The sequence below is a fragment of the Manacus vitellinus genome, unplaced genomic scaffold (genome assembly GCF_001715985.3).
Source record: "Manacus vitellinus isolate BGI_N305 unplaced genomic scaffold, ASM171598v3 scaffold_7_pilon, whole genome shotgun sequence".
In the NCBI taxonomy this organism is placed as follows: domain Eukaryota; kingdom Metazoa; phylum Chordata; class Aves; order Passeriformes; family Pipridae; genus Manacus; species Manacus vitellinus.
The window spans coordinates 24195534-24221183 of record NW_021940813.1 but is presented as its reverse complement, the minus strand read 5'-3'; the positions used below and the strand labels follow the sequence as shown (position 1 = coordinate 24221183).

The 25650-nt window shown below is 39.0% G+C and overlaps 1 protein-coding gene across 1 annotated transcript; it reads left to right on the top strand.

Moving 5' to 3' along the window:
- The first annotated feature begins 491 nt into the window (after window positions 1-491).
- On the top strand, window positions 492-24573 carry SLC5A7 (solute carrier family 5 member 7). Its single transcript, XM_008922150.2, has 9 exons — window positions 492-509; window positions 1107-1329; window positions 7387-7500; window positions 10319-10474; window positions 14863-15011; window positions 18504-18647; window positions 20454-20607; window positions 21819-22036; window positions 22759-24573. Exons 2-9 carry the CDS (start codon window positions 1152-1154, stop codon window positions 23380-23382), a joined length of 1737 nt encoding a protein of 578 aa, XP_008920398.1. The 5' UTR covers window positions 492-509; window positions 1107-1151; the 3' UTR covers window positions 23383-24573.
- The last annotated feature ends 1077 nt before the right edge of the window (window positions 24574-25650 follow it).

Below are 25650 nucleotides of genomic sequence, written 5' to 3'. Positions count from 1 at the left end.
CGGCGCACCGCCCCACCGGAGGGGAAAGAGACGATCCTGCCTTTGCTACTTCCCTGCCCCCGCAAGCGGGAAACCCCCGGGGGGGGGCAAAGCGCCCAGCGGCTCGTCCCCGACACCGCCCCGCGGGATGCGCGGCCGTGCCCCGCGGGGTGCCGGGCAGCGCGGCGGCGGAGCGCAGGTGGGCGGCGGGGCGGACACCCTTCCCTGCCGAGGCGGGGGGCGGCGGGGCGGGCGGTCCTGCCGCGGGCGCGGGGAGGGATGCGCGGCCGCGCACGAGGGCGCGGCACCTCCGCGGAGCGCCCCGGCAGGTAGGGATGGTCCGCGGGATCCGTCGGGAGCGTGGACGGGTCTCGCCGGCGCAGCCCTGCGGGAGCGACCGCGGAGCGGCGAGCCGAGTTGGGAGGGGGGTTCTGGGAGAGGCGGTTTCGGGGCAGCCGCTGTCCGCGTCGCTCGGGAGTTCTCCCCCGCTGTAGTTCGTATACCTCGACATTTCTGCCGTCCGACAGCTTGTAAGCTCTCCGTTTGCTTCTCAGATTGCGAGAGAGAATAGACTGATACTTTTCATGCTGGACAATTGAATGTTGCAAAAAAGAAAGTGCAGATTTTAAAATACGGGAGATGATAGAGGGGGGGAAAGACTCAGCATTCCAACACAAAGACGTAAAAGATGTATTTTGCTGTTGTAGCTATTACTTATCCATAGTTCTTATATAATTTAAAGCAGTTTTGTGGCTTGTCTTCAAGCTAGAGACTTTTGTATTAGTCCATATGACCAAGTTCTTCTATTCCCTGTACCAAAGTATTCCTTGACTGAAGAGTTCCCAGATACTGAGAACTTGGTGACACTAAAAAAAACCAGTGCCCAGTAACTGATTTCTAAGAATAGTGTAGCTTTCAGCCATATCATTCATTCCACTTTGTAATCAGAGGCTACAACCAGTGGTTGTTGCTCCACAGGCATTTTAATTCATATGTAACATTAATCTCAATTACACCTGAAATTGTCATTTCATAAATTCACTGGAATAACCATCTGAGGGGGTTTTGTACACTGATTCTAAAAGTCAGGTTTGTTAAAAGCAGACCTATTATTGTATTCTCTCCAGAGGTCTTAATGAAATTGCAATAAAAGAAACAGTTGGGACTTCAATATGGCTTTCCATGTGGAGGGACTGGTGGCCATAGTTGTCTTCTACCTGGCTATCCTGGCAGTAGGGATATGGGCTGCTTGGAAAACCAAGAACACTAGCAGTGAAGGAGACCGCAGCGAAGCTATTATAGTCGGTGGAAGAGACATTGGCTTGCTAGTTGGTGGATTTACAATGACCGGTATGTAAAAAACACTCCTTTTTTTTTTCTTAGCCAGTGTATAACTTGTCAGTTTTCCATCTGAATGAAGTGTAACCTGCATTTTGAATAATGCAAAATGGAGAAAATACATATACTTTTTATCTAATTGTTTAGTGAACAGCCAAATGTAGCATCTGTACAAAACAACAAATATTTGTAAATCATACAGGAAGAATATATTAATGTTAGTGTTCATTGCTTCCGTATTTATCTGTGGATCAGATATGTTCAGGACAGAAGTATGGAATTTGTATAGATTAATAAGTATTAAATTATTGTTGTTAAAGCCATCCAAATTTGTGCGTTATTTTTGGTTTTGTTTAATCTGAGTAACGCCAAGTTTATAGGGAAAAAGACTGGGGGGGTGGGGAGGAGGGTGTGCAACATCAATCAACTTTCTAAAAGAAAATTGTTGTGATTCCAAACTCATAATTCTACACATTTCAGCAAACTTACTTTGTGGATTCTTTCAGCTTCTTTTGCAGCAATTTGAAAAAATAATACATTACTATCAATAGTAGTATCAGTAAGAAAAGCCTAGGTGAATGAAGAGTTCTTCACTAATTTTGTGAACAGTGCTGTCTGGCTTCCCAGAGCCAGTCAAACCAGCTGCCTTCCCTGGGTAAATAAGATGTTCACAATGCAGTCCAAAATCTCAAAACTTACATTATGGTATTGGAACAAAAATGTATTATAAGAACAGTAAATTAGCGCACTATTTTTATTTAGGTTATTGAATTTTTAATCATGTCTTTTTTTTTTTTTAATCTAAATCCTATGCAGGCAAAGCCCTTTCAATTGTCAAATTGAATTTATCAAGTTGTATTTATGTTTTGCAGCTTTTCCCTACTCTGCTTTCAGAGTTGTTTAATAAGGAAGAGCCACGTAAAACTTGGGCCAAAATTCTGCGTTCTTTAATCTAGATAAATTCTCATCCTTTTGCAGGGGCATTTTGCTCATTCAAAGACTGAATATTAGATATTGAGTAAAGAATGCTTGTAAAAGTCAATAAAGTTTGAATACAGTCAGTTCTACTTTTTGCACTTTCCTATAATTTACTGTATCACGTATCCATCAGCTGCTGAAGCATAAGATATGATGAGATTACTCCTAACAAGAACAGATCGGACTGCTTTCTGCTGAATGAAATATTCTCAAGAGCACTGAAACAAAAATATTTTGCAGAAATATTGGTTTTCACAAAACAATAAACATTAGATTGAGGGAGCGGAGATAAAACAAGGCACACCCCACAGAAGTGGTTATAACTAATGGTTTTGCATGAAGAATACACAAATTCTGGTCTCCTTAATCCTATTTTAAAAGAGCACTTTGCATAACGGCTGAAGCACAGATGAGACTTGAACTGAGGCTTCCTATTTGCAGGCAATTACTACAGACACCACAATTCACATCCACACATGCTTGTTCTGTTTCGTGGAAGTTTTAGGGATGGCATAGTATCTCATCTCTGCAGTAGAACGTCTGACTTATCCCAAAGCCTTTGTGTAGCTAAAACTGTCATGGATTTTATACTGTCAGGGTTGACACGCTTTCTCTCCTATGCCTTCATTAAATATGGCAATTAAAGCTTGAAATGGCAACTAAACTGCACTTTCAGTTGCAGGGAGCCACGCCTGGCACATGAAGCTAGACGTGGGCACAAATCTCCTGAACCAGGAGTTAGTCCGAGTTTTGTTTCAGTGAGGGTGTTTGGGACACTCAATTTGTAAAGTCATAATAAAACAATTATGAAAGTAAGCTGATCAAAATATGCAATATTTTTTACAGATTTATAATTTTTACAAAATGGTCACATTATTCAAGAGTATACTTTGCTCCTTAAAAAATGATAGATGCAGAATGGCACCTTGCAAACAAAGATACAGGAGTATCCCAACATTGTCTTTATATTCTACTGGTTTAATCATCTAAATATGAACTAAAAAGCAAAACCCACCCTGAAAGAGGAAAACAAGACTTTTTTTTTAAAGATCCCCAGAAAGAATATTGTTTATATGGACGTGAAGCACCTTGAGATAAGGCCTAATTCTGTCTTTCCTGAGACAAACACTACAATGTTCCATGGATATTGGCTACAGAAGCAGTAAAGGTTTCCAGGACTATTTGGTTGGGAGGATGACAGCACTTAGCCTATAAATTTGAAATACAATTCGGAGCATAAGCATCAAACTCAAGATTCCTGAGTAATTGTAGTTGATTCTCTAAACAGCATTGAAAAATCTTAAAGCACTACCTATGAGTAACAGCTATGGATATATTTAAATATACTCTATGATCCTGAAGAAGTAGCTGTATCAACTAGCTACTGAAATACTGAACACAAAGCCTGTTGAAAGTTGAGTGTGTCTGCAACTATGAAAATAGAAAGAGCGAAAAGGTTGAATTGTGGATGGATCACAGCAGCTCATATTAAAATGAACTAACACCTCACCATAGAAGATATGCATTTAATGTGTATGATTTTTACATAATTATAGATAAAATGTTGCATTAAATATTAGGTTTCCTTATTTTGTGAATTAAATTCTTAAGAAGAATTAAGACTGCAACAAACTTGAGTCTACTTTGATTTTGGTGATTGAGTTTAAAACCCAAAGGAAATATTTGACATAACGTGACCAAATGCTCACAAACATGACCCAAAAGGTAATAATCTATTGATGTAATTTTTTCATTTTAGTTGGATAAACCTATGTATCTTTCCACAAGAAAAAAAAAATAAACGTTACAGCATTATATTTTGTTGTAATCCTTGGGTCAGGATTTTCGTTTTACAGAACTTGATGAGTTTATGAAATAATTTGAGTGGTCAGACAATCGGTGGATCATTCCCAAAGAAGTGCCAAAATATCTGGTTTTCTAATATATATCAATATATGTAAAGAAGTCTGAGATCAACTTTTGTGTGCCTCATAAGAACTAGGAGCAGAATTGCACTTCACATCCTCAGTATTTGTCTGATAGGGTGCATGTTTTAAATGGATGTTGGTATTTGCTGTGTTTTTTGGTTCTTCAGATGGCAGACAAAGAGAAGATTAAAATAGATTACCACATGAATGCTTCCACAGATTACTAAACATTATATTCCTTTTGTCCAATTTATGATAAAAAAAAAGAATTTCACCAAAAATAAAGGTATTAAACTAACTTTAAATTGTGGCTTAGCAAACTGAGTATCAAAATATTAATATCCCAGGTTGAAATCCCATCCCATTATTCTACTTCTAATGTATTTATTTATGTCAATATATGTGCTGACTACCCATTCACCCCCTCAGAAGAAGACATATAGAACCTTTGTAGAGCTCTGTGGTCCTTGACAGATGTTTCAGTACAGTTATGTGCACAGAAAAATTGATCAGCAGCTATTTTTCAAACTCCAATCCAGAAATCAAGAAATTAAAAATAAAGGCTGAATTCTCCATGCCGCCTTATGTAATATCTGCCTGCAGGACACTGTTCCTGTCCCCAGCCAGGGGAAAGCAGTGACCTCTGCAACATTACACAGAAGGGAATTGACTTTTTCTTCTCCAAAAGAAAATGAGGCAGCTAGGCATAGCATCCAGGTGCACTTGACAAAACAACTGCCACCTCTGTAGCAAGCCCAAATCATTGCTGGGACTTGAAGCACCCTTGCACCACAGCTGCAGCAATGCTGGACATCTGTTGTTGACTATAGGATATTATTCCCCATCTATAACTGAGTACCATTTATGTAGAATTCGTGTTCATGCATTTTCAGGGAAGGAGACAAATATAATTCCTAAGTATTTACTTTTAATATTGTATAGAGGTGTTTACCACCTATGCCATAAGACTGTGCTGCTTGAGACACAGTAGGCATCCCAGGTAGTCACAGACTTAACATTCAACAACTCAGTGTCCAGGTGGAGATCAGTAGCAAGTGGTGGCCCTCGGTGGTTCCTACAGGGACCAGTGCTATTCAGCATCTTTGTCGGGGACACAGACAGTGGGATTGAGTGCACCCTCAGCAAGAATTCAGATGACACTAAAATGAGTGCTGTGGTTGATAATCTAGAGGGAAGGGATGCCATGCAGAGGGATCTGGACAGGCTTTTGAAGATGGGCCTGTGATAGGCCAAGTCTAAGGTGCTCCACCTGGATTGGGGCAAACCCAAACATGCTTACAGGCTGGTTGATGAGTGGATTAACAATCCTGTTGAGAATAACTTGATACTGGTAAATGAAATGAATATGAGCCAACAATGTGCACTCACTACTCAAAAAGCTCATCACATCCCGGGCTGCACCAAAAGAAGTGTGGCCAGCAGGTCCTTCTACTCTTCTCTGATGAGACCCCACCTGGGTTAACATGTTCAGTTCTGGGGTCTCCAGCGTAAGAAAGATTTGGACCTGTGGAAATGAGTCCAGAGAAGGGCCACAAAGATGATCACAGGGCTGAAGCACCCTCTGTAAGAGGACAGGCTGAGAGAGTTGGGGTTGTTTAGCCCAGAGAAGAGAGAGATCTGTGCAGACCTCGTAGCAGCCTTGCAGTACCTAAAGGGGTCTTACAAGAAAGATGGAGAGGGACTTTTTATCAGGGCATGTAGTGATAGGATGAGGGGTAACGGTTTTAAATGGAAGGAGAATAGATTTAAATAGATATTAGGAAGAAATTCTTTAGTGTGAGGGTGGTGAAGCACTGGAACAGGTTGCCCAGGAAAGTTGTGAATGCCCCATCCCTAGAGATCTTTGTTTCTAAAGCCATGGTGAAATTCAGCAAAATACCCTCTGGTATTACTTGGGAAATATCACAGTTAAGTGGAAAAGAGTGGTAATTTAGATTTTAATTAAATTTCTGAGGGATTTTTATTTAATTTTCTTCATTTGTGTTTCTGTCCAATTTTTTGTCTTAAACACAAAATCAAGTTTGCTTGTTTGATGGTGGATGATGGGAAAATTGTGAAGAATGTTTAAGGAAAATACATTTCTAAAAATTGTGACTCTTTACAAAGAAAGCCTGAGCTACTTTTATATGAGAAAGTAAAGGTTTCTGACACAAATCAAAACAGAATTACAGAAAGCTAGGACTTGTAATGATCTGTCTGCCTTTGTTCAAACTACAAACCTAGATTCTTAAAACTTACCAGTATACATTAGACATTATCAAAAATTTTTGCATGGAATCTGCAAACAGGAAGAGATAAACCTTATTATGTGGTTTGTTATGAAATATTTTTGCAGATGTAATTGCAATACATTTCTATGTTGGAGTTTTTCTCTCATACATATTGTAGATCCCAAATTGTCAAGTATAGAAACTTCCCTTAAAGGCAAAGAATCAATTCATTAAGTGTCAGTGATTGGTATATTAAAAAGACTGCTTTTTAGAGAGAGAGAGAAAATCAGAAATATTGCAGATAGCATGAATATGTCTTCAGGAAGAACAAAAAAAAATTACTCACTGTTTAGAATTTACAGAGCAACAAAAAAGCAACACAACCCTGTAGAGAAATATTTAGACATCTCAGGGTTTACTGAATGTACTTCATGTAACAACAATTTTAATATTCAGCAAGGGCTGAATATAAGGGCAATTTTTTTTCATGAAGGGCCAAATAAATTACACATTCATTAAACTCTTGCCTAATTTAAATTCTTTGAGTTTTTCTAGCTGGGATGACTTTTTCACTGTGTGTTTATTGTTCTTCTTCAGATTCCCCTTTACATCTCTCCTTCATTTGGACTAACACAGAGAGAATAGTAATGGAAAATAAATGGTGGGGGACTCAGCCCTCACACCTTCACTGACTATACAGAGACTTAGACACTTTGATGATTGTCTCAGTTCCATCTGACTTCTTTTTTCATATGCTTAAGCTGTAAGTTCAAATTAGGGCTGCCTTTTATAGAATGATGCTGTGCCTGGCACTTGTACAGTACAAGTAATAAAAAATAACAGTATTATAAGTAATGACAATTTCATTATACAATGTATGAGCTTTTCTTTCTTTGTGTACATTAAAGACTTTTCCATTTCTTCCTTTTCAGCCACATGGGTAGGAGGTGGTTACATCAATGGAACAGCAGAAGCTGTGTATGTCCCAGGCTACGGTCTAGCTTGGGCTCAGGCACCTATTGGATATTCCCTTAGCCTGATTTTAGGTAAGCAAAGACTAAAACTAATAGTTTCTCAGTTTAAACAGTTCTGATGAAAAGTTCATTATGTCAAATGAAACAACTAGGGTCTGATAAAAGGATGTTGCCGTAAACTGGATCCCTTCTGCCAGTACATTTAGCTATTGCAAAGAAAACAGAAGATAGCTATAAATAGTTTGATATCTTAAGTCTCCTGGACTCCTTGTCAAGACCTATTTGATTATTACAACCATATTGTCCTTGGGGGGGAGGGAGTATTTAAATTACATATACCAAGTTTTATATATTTGGGTTTTCTTTGAATGCCTACATGATCTGTATCATGACCTAGGTGCCCAGGAATCAGGGCACCTATAATCTTGGAATTCAAGAAGGACAGATATCCTTTCAGGTTAGGAAAGTGCTTATACAGATCTTCACCAAGAACCTATGTAACTTTTTTAATTTTGTGTAGGAAGTCTGTAGTATAACCAGATTATTTCCTTAAAATTGGACCATGCGTCCTCTTAATTGCAGTACGAAACTCCAAATCGAAATGCAAATACACAATCCTGCCACATGCAAGGTCAGAGTGTAAAACACAGACAGCATTATAATTTTTAATGCTGCAGTAATGATGCAAGTGTTTAAAAAGCATGTTGTTACAAAAAAGATTCTTTTTTTCGTGTTGCTTTAATGTGCCCAATGTACTAGCTTTTCCAATATTACTTGACCTCTCAGTCTATTCTGAGTCTTTTCTCATGGTTTTCCCACCTAATCTGTCCCTTTATTTCCTTTGGTTGCTTATCCAGATCTTCTTTCACAGTATTTTTTTTTCTTCCTATACGCTTGTTTTTCTTCCTCATTCTTTTTTTTCCCTTGAAAATGCTTTCCAATGGCCTGTCCTGGTTATCCTTTCTTCCCAGGCAGAAGCTTTACCCATCGTAGATGTTCTTCTCTGGCATGTGTACGCCAGCTCCAGTTCCGATAGTGGTTCCCATCCCTGAGAACAGCTCTATTTCCTGTAAAGAAAATAATAACAGTGGTTGTCTGGCCAGAGACCAGTTTATGTCATTATGAGGTCATGATGGTCATGATCCATCGATGTCATTAACTGGTTGTTAGGACTGTAGTCACAAGCGTCTTGCTGACTCTCAGCCTTTGTAGAATTGACACAAATTAACAGTAGCCCAGATGGGGTTGAGTTAGCCTCTCTGCTCATTTCCGGCTGGTTTTAGATATCCAGACTTGTTTTCCTGGAAATTACAATAGCCACTGCAGAGTAAAGAAGTCTGTATCATGGGACCATAGATCTCTCTGCTGAGCACAGAGAGGAAAGTGTTTCTGTAGGCATGAGCTGTACATGAAGTTTTGAGTGAAGGATTACTTATTCTTCTTTAGAAAAATAAATAATCAAAATTATAAATAAAATTCTAGGAGAAATATTATTGCTTCAGACTGTAAGGATTTAAAATTGATATAATCTCCCTGTTTGTTCAGTGTTGTTCTCCATACCACTTTTCCTAATTATTCAATCAATTTAGGTTAAAAAGTTGCAATATCTCCTATTTCTTTTGACAGGTGTTTGAACACCATAATAGATTATAATACCAGTGACTCTTTGTTTTTCTTTTTAATTGTCTATTGTAATTATGGCATAACAAGTAGAATAGCAAAGGGATCCATTACTAATCCAAGTACAGTAAAAAATGGTGGAGAGTTTCTGCATCTTTCCACCTAAAGGCAGTATTCACATAAGCAGTATAAATTACGATTGTTAAGCCAGTACCTTCTGTTCAGGGAACCTAATGTAATGAAGAAATATGAGTGATAAAAGGCAATACATAGAAATGTGGAAAATCTTCTGCACAGTAGAATGAATACATTACATATCTTGTGATAAAGAACCTAATTAAGGGTTGCCAAATAATATACAGTAGATTTTATTGGGAACTGACTGGTTTACCATTTCTTTTATTGTACCTTATATAGCAGTTTTACTATGGTAGAAGTCTATTTAGTTATAGTCATGCAGATCTCAATTAAACAGGTTTCCATACAAGTGATCTTTCAGCTTTACTGAGGTATGTCCTTTTTTTTTCCCAAGCCAGAAAGAATTTTAGGAGGGGAGGCCTTTGCACATTTATGTACATATCCAGCCAATATACAAGCCAGGTGGAGCAGAATTGTGATACAGCAAAATTCCTGAGCATACATAAGTGAAATAAGCATATGACAAATATTCAGGAAAACTGACATCTGCAGAGCCCAGACCACCTCTGACCTACCCTGAAGGTGTAATAAGGTTGTTTTAAGCATACATAATAAATTTGAATTGTCCTGAAAGAATCAGTTTTGCTATATATACACTAAACCACATGTGAACTTGTACTTCTGATCCAGGAATCTCAGACAGTTTTATTTTTAGAGTAGGGCTATATGAAAATTCATGCTGGATTCTGCTCTAAGAATCAACAGGATTAGGTAGAAAGGCATTACCTTAGGCTGATGCAAAATGAGACAAAACTCCGACAGCATCCATAATGGCAGATTACATAAACTGAACCAGACAAAATAAGAAAAAAAATTATTTTTTATTATCAGACTATAGGTATTAATGGGCAGGAAGGGTGTGTTTAAGTAACTCTGTAGACAGTTGCAAGGTAAGAGTTCCCAAGGATATTTTAACTGTACTTTTTACTTAAAAAAAAAAAACAAAGAAAGAAACAAAAAACCCCACTATTGCTGATATTTTTGTACCCTTAACTGACAATGAATGTTTTATGCCTTAATAGCAATGCATTTCTAAACTGCAGCTGGTGTCTTATACTGTTTTTCTTTGCAGGTGGCCTTTTTTTTGCAAAACCCATGCGATCCAGAGGCTATGTGACAATGCTAGACCCTTTTCAGCAGCTTTATGGAAAAAGGATGGGAGGACTACTGTTTATTCCAGCTTTAATGGGAGAAATGTTTTGGGCTGCTGCCATCTTCTCTGCCTTAGGTAAGGAATAAGCAGTATAAATATTAATTTATCACAGGTAGAAAATATTAGGAATATCAGAAATGCATTAAAATTCTAGCTTCAAATGCTAAATATTCAAGCCAAATGATTCAGAGTGTGACAGTTCTAAGACCCATGCTAACTAGTAATTAAATCCAGTAATGGTACCCCATTAATTATTTTGATAATGGAAAGATGTGCAAGATATCTAATTGTTTTCACATACCTTTAAGTTGTCTCTCTTCAAAGAGCATGAAAAGATTTAGCAAAAAATTTCCTTTGATTGTGCGAGTGATGTGAGTGAATCCAAGTGCCCCTTTTGTATTATCTGACCCAGCTTTTCTTTTACACCACTGGCATCACAGAAGCCAGTCAAAATTTCCCTTAAGAATGTGTAACATCATTGCCAATGCATCTAAACAAAATAATCCTTTGCATATAGATCTACATATACAGAACTTTCCATAACACAAATAATAGAAATAAACCAGATGCTGATCAATAAATTGAAGAATTCTTCAATTCTAAATGCCTTTCTTCTTAACAAAATGAAGAAAATACTTGGGATTCAAGAAAGGATTCAGAGAATTAGTGAAATTATGACTCAATAGAAAATCACCCAACTACTCATCCAGTCCTGAAAAAAAATCAACTTCCAGGGGTTTTAATTATATTTCAGGCCTGAATTTAGCAATCCCTTCAAGAACTGAGAAAGCCCTTGAGTTGAAGCACCAGTAATTGACTTTCACCAGCTAATCATACTAATAATGCACATGCATGTGGTAATGCTTTCTAGCATATGCTATTTGAAACAAAAAATAAACTTTGAAGGTACTCTCCAACTGCGCTGTGATGAACTGCAAAGCAATAGGGGAGCTTGTTTACCACAATTTCATCACAAAACCCTTAAAAGACTAAGAACAAACTGCATACTGAGGTGATAGGACTTGAATAACTTGAAGAACACTCAGAATGTTTGGAATATTTTTGACTGAGGACAAGCCATTCTGTTTTATTTCATTGCAAGTGCTGTGAGTGCCTTTCTAGATTTATATTAACAGCTGACAGTTAAGGATTATGAAGGTCATTGAAGATTTTGATTTAACTATTCTGTGACTAATTTTTATGTCTCCTGATTTGCACACCTATCCTCATTGATGAATGTTTAATCCCAGTGCTCTTCACTACTCGATCTTCATTATGACTCCTTGCTTGGCAGAGCTGTAGAAGGGAAGCAGGTCTTACAACTTGTGAAAGAGGTCTGAGCTTGTTATCCTTAAGCACGTGAACTTTGAAGTCTCACTGTACAGCAAAAACCACACCTGTCAGCTCCCAGAAACTCTAATATATATTACACATCATGTTTTCTTCTGTAGCCAGAACTCTTCCAAATATGTGCTCCAGAATATCCATCTACAATAATTGCAAGGCCTAAAAGTTGTTGCAAGAGGTTTCATTTAAATCATCCTAATTAGAAGCAGAGGAATTTTTTAGCATGGTTTTAAAACATTGCAATCACTTGAAATAGTTAATACATCTAAGAGAGATGTATAACCATTCTGATAGCTGCTGCAAGGGCAATGCAGGAGGACACAAGCTATTCAGGTTTGTTCAGTGCACTAGCAGCTTCCTCACACAAATGATCAGGGAGCTGATGAAGGAAGGTGCTCTGTTGCACCTGTTACCTACAGACAAGGAAGAACTCGTTAAGGGTGTGAAGGTCAGAGGCGGAGTTGGCTGCAGTGTTCATGAGATGGTGAAGTTCATGGTCCTGAAAAAGGAGAACAAGGCAAAAATCAAGACTGCAAGAATGGACTTCAGGAGAGTAGAGCTTGGACTCTCCAGTATTCTGCTTGAAAGAATCCCATGGGAGATGGTCCTGGAGAGGAGTCCAGAAGAGCTGTTTGCTATTCAACCATTACCTCCTCCAAGCTCAAGAACAGTCCATCCTGACAAGTGGGAAAATGTGGACTGTTGTTGAATGGGATGGGGCACCTGGTAGCAAAGGGTGTGGAAAAGGCTGAGGTACTCAGTGCCTTCTCTGCTAAATTCTTTGCTGGTAAGACTAGCCTTCAGGAATTCCAGGACCCTAAGAAGCCTAGGAAAGTCCAGTGCAAGGAAGATTTGCTGGAGGAGAATCAAGTTAGGAAACATTCAGATACACTGGACAGACAGTTTCATGGGACCTCATGGGATGCATGCCATGAGTGCTGTGGGAGCTGGCTGATAACATTGCAAGAACACTCTCAGTAATCTTCTGAGGACTGTGGTCTTCAGAACACGGATGTTCTTGAAGACTGGAAGAAAACAAATATCACTCCCATCTTCAAGAAGGGCAAGAAGCAAGACACCAATAACTAAAGGCTGGTCAGCCTCACCTCAGTCCCTGGGAAGGTGATGGAGAAAATACTCCTGGAAGCTACTTTCAAACCAATGAAGGTCAAGAAGGGGACTGAGAATAGTCAGCATGGATTTATGAAAAGGAAATAATTCCTGACCACCCTGAGGTCTCACATGATGAGCTGACTGGCTTGGTAAACAAAGGGAGAACAGGGCATGTTGAGGATTTCAAAAAAGGCATTTTATGCCATCTCCTATAACATCCTCATAGACAAACAGGTGAAGTACAGACTAGAAGAGGAGTGGACAGTGAGGAGGAGATTGAGGATTGAGAACTGGCTGAACTCCTGGGCTCAGCAGGCTGTGACCAGCAGCATGGCTGCCACCAGGTGGCCGGTCACCAATTGTCCATCCCAGAGGTCCATACTGACTCCTGTATTATGCAATGTTTTCATTAATGACCTTGCTGGTGGGGCCAATTGCACCCTTGGCTAGTTTGAAGAAAATAAAAAATGGTGAGGAGTTGCTGATAGACCAGATAGTTGTAATGCCTTTCAGAAGGATCTCAAAAAGCTGCAGAACTGGGCCAACAGGAACCTCATGAAGTTCAACAAAAAGAAATGGTAAATCATGTACCTGGGAAGGTAGAACCTGATGTTCCGGTACGGGCTGGGGGTTAACCAGCTGGAAACCATGTTTGCAGCTAGGACCTGGGAGTCTTAGAAGGCAATGAAGCTGACCATTATCCAGCAACGTGAACTTGTGTCAAAGAAAGCCAATGCCATACTGGGCTGCATTGGAAGGACTGCTGCCAGCAGGTTGAGAGCACATTTGGAATACTGGATCCAGTGCTCCCTGATACAAGAGATGTGGCCATAGCAGAGAGACACTACTGAAGAGCAACAAAGATTATTAAGGGACTGGGATATCTGGTGTACAAAGAAAGACTGGAGAGGTGGGGCTGTTCAGCCTGTAAAAGGCAAGGCTCAGGGGGAAATTATCCATCTGCATAAATACCTGATTTTATATTTATTTATTTGGGATAAAGAAGCTGGAGACAGGCTCATATCTGTGTTGCCCAAAGATAGGACAAGAGGAAATAGGAACAAAAAGAACTACATGACATTTTGTTTAAATTTAAAGAAACTTTCTTTTTTTTTAACAATATGAGAGATCAACCACTGTCACAGACTGCACAGAGAAGCTGTGGAGTCTCCACCCTTATGGATAGTCAAGACCTGACTGAACGTGATCTGAGCAACCTGCTTCATCTGACCCTGCTTGCATGGGGACTTGGAAGAGACAATTCTTAAAGGTGTTCTTCAGTGTCAGCAACTCTTTGATTCTATGAGCTGTTTTGTGGTCAGCTCAACATTGTGATTTGCTTTCTCCAAATGAAATCTGCTTGCTAATGCTTGGGAAAGTTCTTGATTTCTGGGTCAACAGTGGAGGATGGATTTTGCAGTTTGCAAAGAAACCCGCTTTTGTCCCACATACAAAATTCAAGAGCACTTTAGAAATGTCAGTGGACATTTTAGCAGATGCCTCCTCTACCGTTCCTTCCTTGGCCAAAAGGAGCTAGCTCACAGCATAAATGGGATGCAGCAGCCATCCCCAAGAAAAGCCTTTACTGCAAAGATACACTTGCTCCCATGTGGCTGCTACTCACCCAGGGAAGCTTCCGCTGTCTGTGCATAGCTGCTTTTCCCCAGGCACAACAAGAGAGTGTAGTCCCTACAGAGCATGAGCACTGTAAGGAAGGGCTGTTGGGAGCCTTCTGTCCTCATTTTCTTAAGAACCTGCAAAATGACAGATGCTAAACTTGGACCAACAGGAACATCCCTTTTACCACTCCCTTCAAAGGTGCAGAAGGGGTGTACAGAGGGGGGAATATATTAGTACTGTTATTAAGTGTCTCCCAAATCTTCGTTCGCGAAGCCTAGCCATGAGTATTAAGTGTCAGACCAGCACCTATATATGCAACTTAACAAAGGTGTACCTTCTCATCAGACTTACACTAACACACAGTACTTTGGTTTTCCCCTTAGGTGCAACTATAAGTGTGATCATTGACATTAATGTCAATATTTCAGTTATTATTTCTGCCCTGATTGCAACTATGTACACACTTGTGGGTGGGCTTTATTCTGTGGCCTACACTGATGTAGTTCAACTCTTCTGCATCTTCCTGGGACTGGTAAGTTTGGTGCTTTTTTTCCTTTTTTGTTGAGAATTTTGCCCTGAGCATTAAGATGATTGCTGAGACCTATTGCTCAGTTTTAGTTTTGGAACTTTCTTCACTGAAAGCATGGAAAAGGAATATCTTCACTCATAGTGGAAACTGACTTTAAGAGTCTGCATTTGCCTTAAGGTACAGTCTGTGCTTCGAAAATAATGTTGCCCAAGAGGTCTGTTTCTTTGGCTTTTTTTTCCTACGAGTAGGACTGGAGCTGACTCCTTCCCTGTCTGTCCATGGGACTGTGACACAGGCACTGGAAGAAAGCATTAGACATAGGAAGCAGTCCTATGCCTGAAATACTGGCATTGGACCTGCAGAGCTGATACTCTCCTGCCTCTCTTTTCTCTGGTTGTTACCTACTCATGCAGCTTAGTTAACCTCCTGTTAACTTAGCTAACTTTCTTGGGTTTTTCCTAATTTCCCTCCACCATCCTTGGTGACCATAACACAGGAGGTTTTACCGGATGTCTTGGCTGTTTTAATATGGTAGTATGAATATCCTCTCATCAGCTGCTAATGATAGTGGGCAGCCTTTTATTTAGTGCTGTTCTTTAAGACCCACACTGAAAAACACCAATGTAACAGGACCCAGATCACTAGGGTGCAATCAAAGCAGCTGCTGTCTTTGTTTGCCAGTGGCAGTAATAGATAGTCACAGGTGTGCAGAGAACTGAGAGAGCCTAAAATAAATGAGGTGGCTCAGTGTGAAGGAGCCAAACAGCACTTTGGGGACTTGAAGTTCTTTCTGTACTTTCAGCAGAGCTCTTGTGCAGCTCTAGGGAAATTGGTTTACCCAGTGCTCACACAGGTGGTCACTAACCAGCTCTGTGTGTGTCCTCACTCTGTGGTATCTTACTGTGAGGGCTATGGCCTTACTTGCAGAAATGCTGAGTGTTCCCTCTTGTAACTGACTTAATGGAAATGGTGCTAAATACTCTGAAAAAGCAAATCAAAGTTCCAGCTGGCCAAGTCAAATGAGAAGTTATTCCAGATCTTCTTTCCTCATACCTCTGTTCTTCACCTATATAGTAAGGAAAATACTGTCTCCTTCCCTAACATGAAGGTTAATATTTTTTGAAACATTCATTTTCTACAGATGGAATGCATTACAAAAATTCCCAACATTTTAGATAAATCAAAATGCTTCTTCAGTGAGATCAACCTCTGAACTGCTAAAGACGCTGATCCCATGGGAATAACAACATTAAAATCAGCATGAAACTGACAGACAGGAAAAAGCAAATGAAGGTTGTATAGCAGTCTTCTAAATGGTTGGATCTGTAGCTTTATGGTGTTCTTTCAGTTCAGGTTGGGCTCTTTATGTAATTTCCCATTTGAAATAGTCAATAATAATACAACTGTAGAATAAACCACATTCATGAACTTGAGAGTGTCATCAGTGAGGCTGGAAGACTTGGTATCTAAATGGTCAGGCAGTTTTAGATGAGATGGAATACTTTCACAGGAGATGTCACAGCAGAAGATGGCACAGTTACACTTATCCCAGCTTCTCCTGCAGGCCCTGGAGCAGTTTTTATTCCCACTGGTGCAGAGCTTTACTGCTGATTCCTCTAATGTCTGGTTTCTCTCCTGCTCCTTACCCAGGAGGAAACACTTGCTATAATCACTTCTGTTCCCTACCCTGACTCCTCATTTCAGACACAGCTTCTTCCTTATGTTTCAATAACCTCTACCCCAGCCATATGTACATCCTTGGTTTTCTCTTTACAATCTCATGTAGTGTCTCTTCTACCTTCCTCACTCTCTTGTATCCACATCTAGAGTTCTCATCTCTTTGTCTTTATCTTGCCTGGTGAGACTTTCCTTGACTGTATCCTCACTATTTACTGACTTCATCTCATCTGTATTATTAATTCCCCATTCTGTACTCTCTATTTTCCCAGATAATTCCCAGAAACAGTTGAGGTTTGTCATTTTTGCCAGGAAAAGGAGTCTAAATGTATGGATGTAAACCATGACATGCCAGTGAACTCCAGGGCCAGAGAAAGTGTCTTGATTTGTTTTATTTACTGCTGTAAAGGTAGTCCTCGAGACCACAAAAAGCTAGGTTACTGTCAGAAACTGGAATGGCTTACAAAAGCTCATAATGCATTTGCAATACAGTACCTACTAAATCCTGGGTTGTGGCATGCAGAGTCCAGAGAGACTTTCAGAGATTTACCCCACTGAAAATCCCAGTGGAGTATGGTCAAACTACAACTGTTCAGAAGCTCATCAGTCGGACATGCTTGAGATTCAGAAACGAGAATAAAAAAATCCTTTGACATCCTTGTTCCCCATTAATTTCTCAGTAAGAGCAGTGTTAATATCCATTAATTTTGAAAATATATTTATTTTTCCCTCAAAATATCTTGGAGACAGTTGAAACATTTTGGTGAACTTTCAAGCTCAAGCATGGAGTGAGAAGGGAATCTTTCTACCCAACTGCTTAAATTGAAGTTTAACATGTAGCAGAACAGAATCCTATGGTATGTGTTAAACTGCTAGAATAACAGGCAGTGCTGCAAAATATTCTTCATACATTATTGCAGTAATTGTGCAACAAATTAGAGAAAGATGTTTATTTTTCCCTTCCTTGCTCCTGTTGACCCCATATACTTAACTGTGATCAGCTGAATTGTAGCAATCTGTGTGGTTTTGGATATCATTGGATCCTTAACGATGCTATGCTTGTGATGGTCTAGCCCATATAGCACAAAGCCTGATTTTCATCTCAGTAGAAGCTGCTGATTTTCTTCTCCATAGAAAGGGAGTTATACCATTGCAACACAAGTTGGCAAGTAAATGCACAAAAAGCCAGTTGGAGAAGGAAATGGACCTTCTGGCAGAAACTATCTCTGGGAAAGGTTTTTTTGGCATAGATAAAAAAAGAGAGAGACTGAAAATGGTCAGGAGATCCCAAGAAAACACCCTCAAGGCAGAAAAGTGATGTAACACTGGGCTAATGAGATTTTTGGAGGAAGACAGTTGGGGTTGCGCCAACATCACTACTCTCTTGTCGTGATATAGTTTTGTACTGAATTACGAACAAATTCCCAAGCCTTCAGGTGTGATGTCTCATGCTTGTAAACTGGCAAATCCTGATGCTATTACATGCAAGTTTATATGTAAATATCTCTCTACTGTCTGGTCCAGGAAAGAGTGTAAAGAATATATGAGGAGTTCAGGGAAAATAAAACAAAGATGTATAAATTTGTCCTCCCTGCTGATTTTGTGATTTACATTGATTAATTCTCTTCTCACAGTCTCCAGGAGAGACGTAAGCTATCCACTACCAAGCTCTCTGGATTTCAGAGATGTTCCTCCAGCACATAACTCGACTTTACTGCAAGTCAGTGTGGCAGTTTGGCTAGATCAGGGTTAATATCAACATTTCACAAATTTAGAATGTCTTCTTTAGACATGAACAGTGTTTCTCTTTGGTTACAGTGGATCAGTGTCCCCTTTGCGATGTCCCATCCTGCAGTAACAGACATTGGGCTCACAGCTGTGCACCAGGTGTACCAAGCACCTTGGCTTGGATCTATCAACTCACTTGACATTTACACATGGTTGGACAATTTCTTTTTACTGGTAAGTGGTGACTTGTATGAAGGAATGAAGCATTTATACATTCACACTGTGTTACTGTGACAACTGGAAGTAATAGAGCTTAATTAAGAGTTTCCAGCAAACTGAAACCCTCTTGACTCCTGCTCAATCTTTCTGCACATTTGAATGATTTCAGTGACATATCAGTCATCATTGCCAGGAATGCAATTTAGATATCATCAGGTTGAAAGAGTTGACGTGTTAAAATTAAATAAAAGTGTGCAGCTAATACTTAACTGATGTCATTGTTGGCAGAGGAATTTATATATTGCAGAAGGCAATAAATATGTTATACAAATGATCAAATATGCCTTAGATATAGGTGAAGTAGAAAAAGCTGTGCAGAGATGGATGGCAGGATGGATGAATTCATACATGCACACATCCCAGAATGAACCAAGGGCTTTTGTTATTTAATAACTATGTATTACACGTGGGATCAGTGGTTATTAAGTACTTTCCATTAGAAGATCTAGAAACACATGCTAACATTTTCCATTCTCAGTGTCCCTATGCAAATCTGAACTGGTTTTATTATCATATTGTACTTCGGGATTACCTTCTCTGTCTTTTTTTTAAATCATCTCAATAAAAAAATCTTTAGGGTTTTCTGATAATTGGGCTATTAAAATACATTATTTTATCCAGCTTTCTCTAAGAGATTCAAAGTATGGCATTAGCTCAAGTGGCTGTATTCTCTCTGGTAAACCTGAAGGTTTCATCTCTGTTGATGACCAAAGAAAAGCTCTGATGTTGCCAAATTGTGACACATTTTCGTTTCATCTTGTTTGTTTCATTATAGCTCAAGAAATTTGCACATCCTTGGAAAGCTTTGTTAAAGGATTATTAAGTCAGCAAAGGAAAACAGTCATAAATAGCAAGTCAAAACCAGATTTGTCTCTGAAACATTGTTAGTCCCTATATGTGCATGAAACATACATGAAACACCTGTATACACAATATTTGCTCCAAATACCTCCTACCTCATTTAGTGTGTAGAACTGGACAGTGTCCAGTTAGTGAGCACTTTGCTGGGTTTTCTTTCCATGCTGTTTAGTAACAGACACTTTTTTATTTAGTGGAGACTGTTCAAATCCTACTCTCAAGGCAGAATTGTAAGCACTTGGTTTTTTAACCTTTGCTAATACTCTCCTGTGTTGTATTTTGCAGAAATAATTTTGTCTCATCAAGATCTTCACTGTTATATAACGAAATAAAAGATAAGGGTTTCTACCATAAAAGAAAACTTGCTTTTACTGCTCTGTCTTCAATTTCTATTTTTATTGTATTTACTTAAGGCAGTGGGAGAATAATTTTTCAGATTCTTGAGTTCGCTGTATACAGAACATCTTGCCTTGTTCAAATGACCACATGCATTTGCAAAGGAAGATAAACTCTTGCTTTCAAATCCTATCGGAGAGTCCAATCTAATTTTGATGGGAGAAGGGTATTGGAGGCAAATTCTTCAAATATGAAATACGACAATAGTATCTTATAACTTTTTGTAAGACTTTATTAAGTATTTGGGGGTTACAGAGACTATGTGAGCACAAAGTGTTGCTTCTAATCGTACAAAAAAATAACTTGTCTAAAAGAATGGAATTTAAGTGGACTTAAATTGACATTTCTTGTGAGAATGAAAGTTGCAGTTATTACTGACTAAATAAATTAAAAAGTAGCAACATGGCTTTCAGCATTCAAGTGATGCTTCTACATGCTTTCTATATGGTGATAGCAAAAAAATCCATTTAGCTCCCAATGACAGCATTCTGCCTGTTGTGTTTGCAGACATTAGGAGGAATACCATGGCAAGCATATTTCCAGCGAGTTCTTTCCTCATCTTCTGCCACATATGCTCAAGTTCTGTCATTCCTGGCTGCTTTTGGCTGTCTTGTGATGGCTATTCCTGCAGTACTCATTGGTGCAATTGGAGCATCTACAGGTAAATGATTAAAAATCAGTAGTAAAATAAATGTAAAATGAATAGTGCAATAAGTTTGAGAAAACAAAGCTTATGTTAGATATAGGTGACATATAGGTTAGATAGTCAGGTGGCACTGTTAATCAACTCATGAATTCTTTATGGGAAGGAAACTACACATAAAAATAACATTATAGAATATTTCTCCAAAAGGAAAGTACTCCTACCCCAGTGGGTGAAATGAAATCATTTTGCACATTATAGATATCTACAGACATAATATCTCTATTCAATGTTTGAGTTAGATTGTGGTACTTTTATTTGGTCCTAACAGTAATAATGGTGAGTGACTGAGGGAGCTGGGATTGTTTAGCCTGCAGAAAAGGAGTCTGAGGGGAGACTATATTGATCTCTAGAACTACCTGAAAGGAGGTTGTAACAAAGTGCAGGTTGGTCTCTTCTCCCAAGTAACAAGTGACAGGATGAGAAGAAATGGCCTTGAGTTGCACCAGGGGAGGTGTAGATTGGATATCAGGAAAAATTTCTTCACCAAATGGTTTGTCAAGCAGGCTTGTTTGGAGCAGGCTGCACAGGGTGTATTCATCATCCCTGGAGGTATTTAAAAGACGTGTAGATATGGCATTTGGGATCATGATTTAGCGGTGGTCTTTGCAGTGCTAGGGTGACGGTTGGACTCAATGATCTCAAAGGTGTTTTCCAACATAAATGATTCTATGATTTATCAGGAATTTCTTATCTTGACCAAGATATCCTTGTCAAGACCTTTGTCATAGTAAAAGTTGTCCCCATCGCAGTGACCTTGTAGCTAAACTGATAGAAATGTTTAACACATGGCTTTGAGCCCTGTCTGTAATCCAGGAGGGTAGTTAAACACATCACTAAGGAACATGGACACCAGATTTGTTTTGAAGAAAATTACATTTACAAGCATTGCAAAGTTTTAATATTAAAATTTCTTCTGGATAACCCCAGGCTATGGTGAGACTTATTTTAGAGATAAGAAAAAATACTGAGCAGAATTAAATCTGCCTAACAGAAATCAGTGGGATGCTGTCTCTCTGAAAAGTGTTGGTCTGGTCCTGCTAACAGTTTGGGTATTGAATGTGAATGAACGTGTGGCAGTATGAATAGCTCACTAGAAATGAATTCAAGCGATGCTGTAGCCGATGACCACTAATGTTACTAATAACATACCTGTGTCCATATTGTAGCTTGGAACCAGACTGATTATGGTGTCCCTGACCCCAAGAGTAAAAAAGAAGCAGATATGATTTTACCGATCGTGCTCCAGTACCTTTGCCCAGTCTATATCTCATTCTTTGGCCTCGGCGCTGTGTCTGCTGCAGTGATGTCCTCAGCTGATTCTTCAATTTTATCAGCAAGTTCTATGTTTGCTCGGAACATTTACCAGCTTTCCTTTCGGCAAAATGTGAGATAACATTTTTGTTTCTATTTTTAGAGAAAATTTTAGGTGATTGACTGTGGTGTAATTTCCTAATGAAACACCTCTTTCATGTTCCTCCCTAGGAAAAGGATGTCATTTAATTCCTAACAGTTTATTGAACAAACTGAAAGTCATAAAAATATTTATGGTTGTGACCGATGATGGAGGTAAAAAGCCAGCTTGGGAAGAGCAGCTTTCAAGAGTTTTCATGGCACTGCAGTTTATCCAAAGAGCTAATTACTATCACTGCATCATAAGTTTTACTTAAATCCTTAACAAAATGAGACATTTTTTCTAATTATTCATTTATCAGGAAGTCATTTGATAACAAAATGGTCTAGTGAGTTGGAGTTTTTCTTAGGAAATGGAGAAGAAGAAATTCTGATGCTGACAGTTATTTTCCTAGTTGAGCCATATTGTGTTTCTTTCTAATGGTTATTTCTAACACTTTTGCTTTTTCTCTTTGACACATTCTCAAATTTTCCCTTGTGTTCAAAAATTAATGACTTTTGGAATGGCAACCATAACCCTTGGGGTTTTTTTTCCTGAGTTTGAGGTGGAGATAGAGATATGACTTTGTAAATATTATAGAATGAATCATGCAAAATTTCCTCTTACAATGCAGCGTCTTATATTAACTGTGCATAAATGTAGGCATACATGTCTCATCATGAAAAAAACCACCTAACACTGCCCTTCTTTTGCAGGCTTCAGACAGGGAAATTGTGTGGGTCATGAGAATCACTGTTCTTCTGTTTGGAGCATCAGCAACAGCAATGGCACTGCTGGCTTCATCAGTGTACGGCCTGTGGTACCTCAGCTCTGACCTCGTATATATCATCATATTCCCTCAGCTCCTGTGTGTGTTATTTATTAAAGGAACCAACACCTATGGTGCCATTGCAGGATACTTATTTGGCCTTGTTCTCAGAATAACTGGAGGAGAACCGTACCTCTACCTTCAGCCCTTGATCTACTATCCTGGCTGGTATCAAGATGATAATAATATCTATGTCCAGCGATTCCCATTTAAAACACTTGCTATGCTCACCTCCTTCCTTACTAATGTTATGGTCTCTTACTTAGCCAAATACTTATTTGAAAGTGGGACTTTGCCACCAAAGCTGGACTTCCTTGATGCTGTTGTTGCCAGGTACAGTAGAGAACACATGGACAAAGCGACTCTTGTAAAAAGTGACAATATTGTACTAAATGAACTTGCACCTGTGAATCCACGACACAGTCTAACTTTGAGCTCAACTTTCACGAACAAGGAAGCCTTCAACTACGTTGATTCAAGTCCAGAGCTGTCCAACACTGAAGATAATTAAAAAAATCTGGTAGCCACAGGCAAAATAACGAGAAATAGGATATTCTACAAAGAACAGTAAGAGGCATTTTATCGGAAGAAAAGGAAGAATTGGGAATAAAATACCGCTGCACATTCAAGTTGTTTCTAGGAGCAGGAGCATGAGAGAAACTCTTTTCTGTTATTATCTAACATGTTGGATTAGTTCATAGAGCTTTTACCAAAATATACACTCAGATCCCATTCTTTGCACCCAGAACTATATACTGTGCAATTAAAAAAATATTTACAATTGAAAATACATGTAGCAGAAAATGTGCAACAGCTATTTAGCTAGGATATCATATGAAGAGATTATAATACAGTCACTCTGAAATATTATCAGTCAACATTTTATTGGTACTAAGTGAAAATATATTGTCACAGCTGGAAGTGATTTATCACTAAAGAGCTAGTTGCTTGAGCAAAGACAGATAGATAACTTCCTTGGAGTTTTGATCTGGTCATTTTTTTTCTCATAAAGAAATTTAAATAACACAATCTAGTATTTTATTATTTGTATGAGACAGCAAAATGCACAAATAGTAATAAATACCGTACGGGAGTGCTAAACATCATATATTAATTTAAAAAAAGTTAAAATTAATTCACCAGTTTAAAATTCTGTTGTACCTAATGCAAGACAACCTTAAGCAAAGTGTGTTAATATAGGTGTTCTTTGTTTTCTTGTGGTTAGTGGCTGTCTCAAAAATTCTTAAAGCAATAATTGGAGTTGAAATTCAGCTTGTTAAAAATGATTCTTATAAAAAACCCCTGATAAACTAGATAGAATTTTTCAATGTTGAGAAAAGAAGTCTTATCTTGAGTTATCATCAAAATGAACACTGAGCAAAGCACTCTGACATGAAGCAACTGCACCAATGGAATAAATATTGAAAAGTAAGGAGAGTCAAGAAGGCTTGAAAAGACATTTTCACATACTGAAAAAAGTCTTCTCTAAGTTATCGAAAAGTCTTTTGGTGTGGTCTTGCTGGGATTACTCTGGAAAGTGTAGATTTTCCATAGAAAATCACTCTTTCTCAAAAATATTTCAAAACACAGGCTTGTTGGACAGTTTTCCACATCTGTAAGTGTCTGCCTCTAAAAGCAGCTTGGAGAGGAAGTCAGAGGAAAGCTGAAACCACAAGCATAGCGAAAGTCACAGTGGTGTCTTCCACTAAATGCTGGACTCCTTCATCCTGTCTGTCCTCCTGGCCACCACAGTAATGCTGCGGAGCATCAGCAGTGGCCGGATGCTGACAAGACTTCTCTCATGAATGGCCAGAGGCAGCAAAGCAGGGAGATGAGGCCTCTCCTGTCTTTGCCCTGGCTGGCAGGGAACACGCAACATCGTTTCCATTTGCCCACGGCCAAGATGATTGTGTCTGTCCCCATTGGTACGTGCCTTTCACAGTGGGAGCTCTAGTAGCTAGATTTCTGTACAGTTAAGAGTTATGCTCCAATAATTCTTTTTAAACTCTGCGCATGACACAAAATGTTCCATTGAAATCCAGACATCCTCGTGTTGCTGGTCACTGCTGAAATGTCTTTTTTTAACACTCACAGCACGAGGAGCTATACTAGAGGGTAGTAGATGTAAGAATAGGTTTTGCTGCTAAAGGAAGAAGCCATCAACTTGTGCATTCAGTGTTGACATAAGCTTTCACAAGGCTGAATTCTTAGGTATGTTTTTGCTCCTTTTGTGGAGTCTTAACAGCATATATATATTTTATATGTAGAAAAAATTAATTTTAGATATGTTGATTATTTTTCCTTGCACTGCATTTAAAAATAACACTGCATCTCAGTTCTGAATATGCATTGTGACCTGCAGTACTACTGTGCTAACAAATATTGAGTGTGCTCTGGGTGGAGGGAATCAAAATCAGAATCTGCACTAAAAACCCACAAGAGCCAATATAGCAAAGAAACTAATAATTCCTGCAAGGTGAGTGAACAAGCCAACTACAAAATTCAGGGTGCTGGGTATCACAAACCAAACATAAGCCCAGCAGTATTCGTTCCCCCATGAACTACAGCGGAGAGATGAGAAAAGAGATTGTATAGGAAAAAGAGGGGGAGAACAGAGCCACTGCTGAATTATTGTCCATTTCCTACCCAGATCCTCTAGCCTAAATCCCTTCTTACAAGAAGATATCAATCCACGGCTTTGCCTGCTTACATAGCCAATGCCTTACGCTGCAGTTCCAAGTTAAGTTAGAGAATTCCATTTTACAGTCACCTCTAGGTC